Raw genomic sequence first — 3,081 nt, forward strand, 5'->3', positions numbered from 1 at the left:
CGCCTGGCCACCGCCAGCAAGGACTGCGCGGTGGTGATGTGCCGTGTGGGCACCCACGAGGCTCTGTCCAAAGCCCTGGAGAAGCACAGCAAGGCCCCGTCGCTGGCGCCAGCCCTGCTCGACCTGGTGATTGACTGTGAGAAGTACGCCAGCCTCTACAAGAAGCTGACGACCAGCATCTTGGCTGGCTGCATCCAGGTGGGCCTGGGGAGGTCTGGCTGCGCTGGGGCTCTGGGTCTTGGGGCCGTCCAGGCGTCCTCGGCACCGAGGGGCAGCCTTCTGCTCTCTGCCTGCCGCAGCCCTGCGGTGGGCGAGGGGAGGAGGACCCAGGGCCCCCGGTAAGAGCCTCGCCCCATCCCGTAGCTGGTGCTGGGGCTGATTGAGGAGCACCGCCGGAGCCACCAGCCCATCAGCATCCCCTTCTTTGACGTCTTTCTGCGCAACCTGTGCCGAGGTGAGCGCGGGGAGCAGGAGCTGGAGCCCCATGTCTGGCATGTGCTGGCCTGGCAGCCGGAGGCTCCATGTGCTCTCCCCACAGGCTCCAGCGTGGAGGTGAAGGAGGACAAGTGTTGGGAGAAGGTGCAGGTCTCCTCCAACGCCCACCGGGCCAGCAAGCTCACGGACGGGAACCCCAAGACATACTGGGAGTCGAATGGCAGCACCGGCTCCCACTTCATCACAGTCCACATGCAGTGTGGTGTGGTGGTCAGGTGGGGCTGGGCTGGGAGGGCCGGGGATCCCCGGGGCCAGGAGGGCCAGGGGCTGGGCAGGGAGGAGAGGGCTTTGGGGGATCTGTGTGAGCCCTGCCCTAGTGGTCCCAGTGCTGGGGGGTTGCTGGATGTGGGCAGCAGGGGCCAGGGCAGGGAGGTGGGGACTGCTGGGCAGCACCGTGTTTGCTGCACTGCAGGCAGATGAGCATGCTGGTGGCCAGCGAGGACTCCAGCTACATGCCGGCCCGTGTTGTGGTGCTGGGGGGAGACAGCCCTGCCACCATCAGAACAGAGCTCAACGCGGTGAGTCTTGCCCTGGCTGCTCAGGCCATGGGGCCCCCCGGGAGCGGTGGACTGGTCCTTGCTGTGTCCCATGAAGGTCTCGCCCTGGTGCTGGGACCCTGGGAGGTGCCCCCAGGGAGGTGGGGATGGCAGGGGCTGTGCTGCCGGAGCCTCCTCCTGGCTGTAGGCAGGGGGTTGCTGGAGACTTTGGTATGGGCAGTGCTGCAGCCCAGTCTGCAGCAGGCTGGTGTGCTGGGGCTGTGGGCCAGAAGTGGGGCCCTGGCAGGGGGTGCCCTGTGGCTGCATAGGGGCTGCTGGGGGAGGCAAAGGCTGTGGCTTTAATGGGGGGGGGGCAGGGGAGCATGCAGGGTGGCTGGTGCTCGCTACCTGGGGTGCTGAGGACTCACTGCCTGCAGGTGACCGTCCTGCCCTCAGACAGCAGAGTGATCCTGCTGGAGAACATGACCCGCTTCTGGCCCGTCATCCAGATCCGGGTGAAGCGGTGCCAGCAGGTAGGGGAGCAGGGGGCCGGGTCGGGGAGCTGGCAGCGTGGGGCATCAGGGCCGTGCCCGAGGAGCTGAGGGTTGCGCTTTCCGTAGGGTGGCATTGACACACGTGTGCGTGGCATCGAGGTGCTGGGTCCCAAGCCCACTTTCTGGCCCATCTTCAAGGAGCAGCTGTGCCGGCGGACGTTCCTCTCCTGCACCGCTCGGGCACATGCCTGGTGCCAGGAGATCTGCCAGGACCGGGGGCAGCTGCTGCAACTCTTTGGCAGGTGAGTTGCCTCCTGGCTGTGCCATCACGTCCCTTCTGTCCTTGCACCTTGGGGGACGGTGCTGTCAGCCTGTGAGGGGACTGCAGGGTCAGGAGAGGAGCAGAGAGGTGTCGTGGGAGGGCCAGGGCCACTTTGGGGTCCCCCACATTTAAGCTGGGCACATAGGCACAGCTGACCGCCCAGAGGGGTGCCCCGCAGAGGCTGGCACACCTTGACCTGGTGGAGGTCGGCCAAGTGCAGGCAGGATCTTGTGGCCATAGGTGCCGCACAGCCCCCCAGTTTGGCAGGGGCCACAAGGGCCCTAAGGCCCAGTGTGGGCAGGGCCTGGGGTCAGCAAGTGGCCCTGGCTGCTGGGGGCGAGTGGGGCTGCTGAGCTCTGATGCCTGGCAAGGGGCAGGGCAGAGCATCACCAGCCCAGGTACCCTGCGCTCTCCCAGGCCCGTTCATGCCATGCCCCAGGCTGAGGCACCCTGCTCTGAGCCTGGTTGGCCTTGCAGACCCCCACGGCATCAGCCCCCTGGCCTGGCTGCTGAGCGAGTACCTGGAGAGCATGGAGCCTCCCCGCCATGCCACGAGCCGCTGTGCCGTCTTTGGTTCCCGTGTGCGGCGCCTGACCCAGCTCCTGGTGCATGTAGACCCCGAGGGCCCAGAGCCAGAGGAGGCAAGAGCAGCTGGTGAGCGAGGGGCTGCTCTCCCTTGGGGCTGGGAGGGCGGTGCTCCAGAGTGCCAGGCTGTGGCCGTGGGGTTCCACTGGGGCGCTCTGCGGGGGGCCCTGTGGCACAGGGGTCTCCCTAGCCGGGTTCCTCTCATGGCCGTGCCTCCCTGGCATCTCCTCTGCCCTGCGCCCCCCAGGGAGAGGGGAAGCTGCTGGCGGTCAGTGCGCAGAGCCTGCCCACAGAGCTGTGCTGAGCCCAGGGTTGTCCCTTGGCAGGCGGGAAGGAGGAGAAGGCCCAGGGAGAGGGGAAGCTGCTGGCGGTCAGTGTGCAGAGCCTGCCCACAGAGCTGTGCTGAGCCCGGGGTTGTCCCTTGGCAGGCGGGAAGGAGGAGAAGAACAAGGAGATGCCGGCCAGGACGGCAAAGGCAGTGGTGGAGAAGTCAAGCAGCCTGTGGGGCATCTCACAGTGCTGGCGTGGCGTGGTGCAGCAGCAGGTAGAGCTTGAAGGGCCGTCCATGGGGGCCGGAGGGGGCGCGTGGGACCCCACACCAGGCAGGTATAGAGGGGAGCGGGGCCTGGCAGTGCCCTGGGAGCGTGGGGAGGGCGCAGGGCTGTACCTGGCCTTCACGGGGCCCGGAGGGGGAGGGGGGAAGGCCCGC

The 3,081-nt window shown here is 67.6% G+C and overlaps 1 protein-coding gene across 1 annotated transcript in view; it reads left to right on the forward strand.

The window, feature by feature from the left end:
* LOC104128794 (cullin-9) overlaps nt 1-3,081 on the forward strand; it is a 12,377-nt gene that overhangs the window by 6,096 nt on the left and 3,200 nt on the right. The window contains exons 8-16 of the mRNA XM_035897071.1: nt 1-198; nt 364-454; nt 539-710; nt 908-1,013; nt 1,409-1,504; nt 1,592-1,767; nt 2,028-2,185; nt 2,265-2,441; nt 2,801-2,974. The exon at nt 1-198 is cut by the window's left edge and continues 1 nt beyond it. Of these exons, the coding sequence (XP_035752964.1) occupies nt 1-198; nt 364-454; nt 539-710; nt 908-1,013; nt 1,409-1,504; nt 1,592-1,767; nt 2,028-2,185; nt 2,265-2,441; nt 2,801-2,974 (1,348 nt within the window). The remainder of the gene's footprint in view (nt 199-363; nt 455-538; nt 711-907; nt 1,014-1,408; nt 1,505-1,591; nt 1,768-2,027; nt 2,186-2,264; nt 2,442-2,800; nt 2,975-3,081) is intronic.

The sequence above is a fragment of the Egretta garzetta genome, unplaced genomic scaffold, assembly GCF_000687185.1.
Source record: "Egretta garzetta isolate BGI_Z169 unplaced genomic scaffold, ASM68718v1 scaffold17, whole genome shotgun sequence".
Classification (NCBI taxonomy): Eukaryota; Metazoa; Chordata; class Aves; order Pelecaniformes; family Ardeidae; genus Egretta; species Egretta garzetta.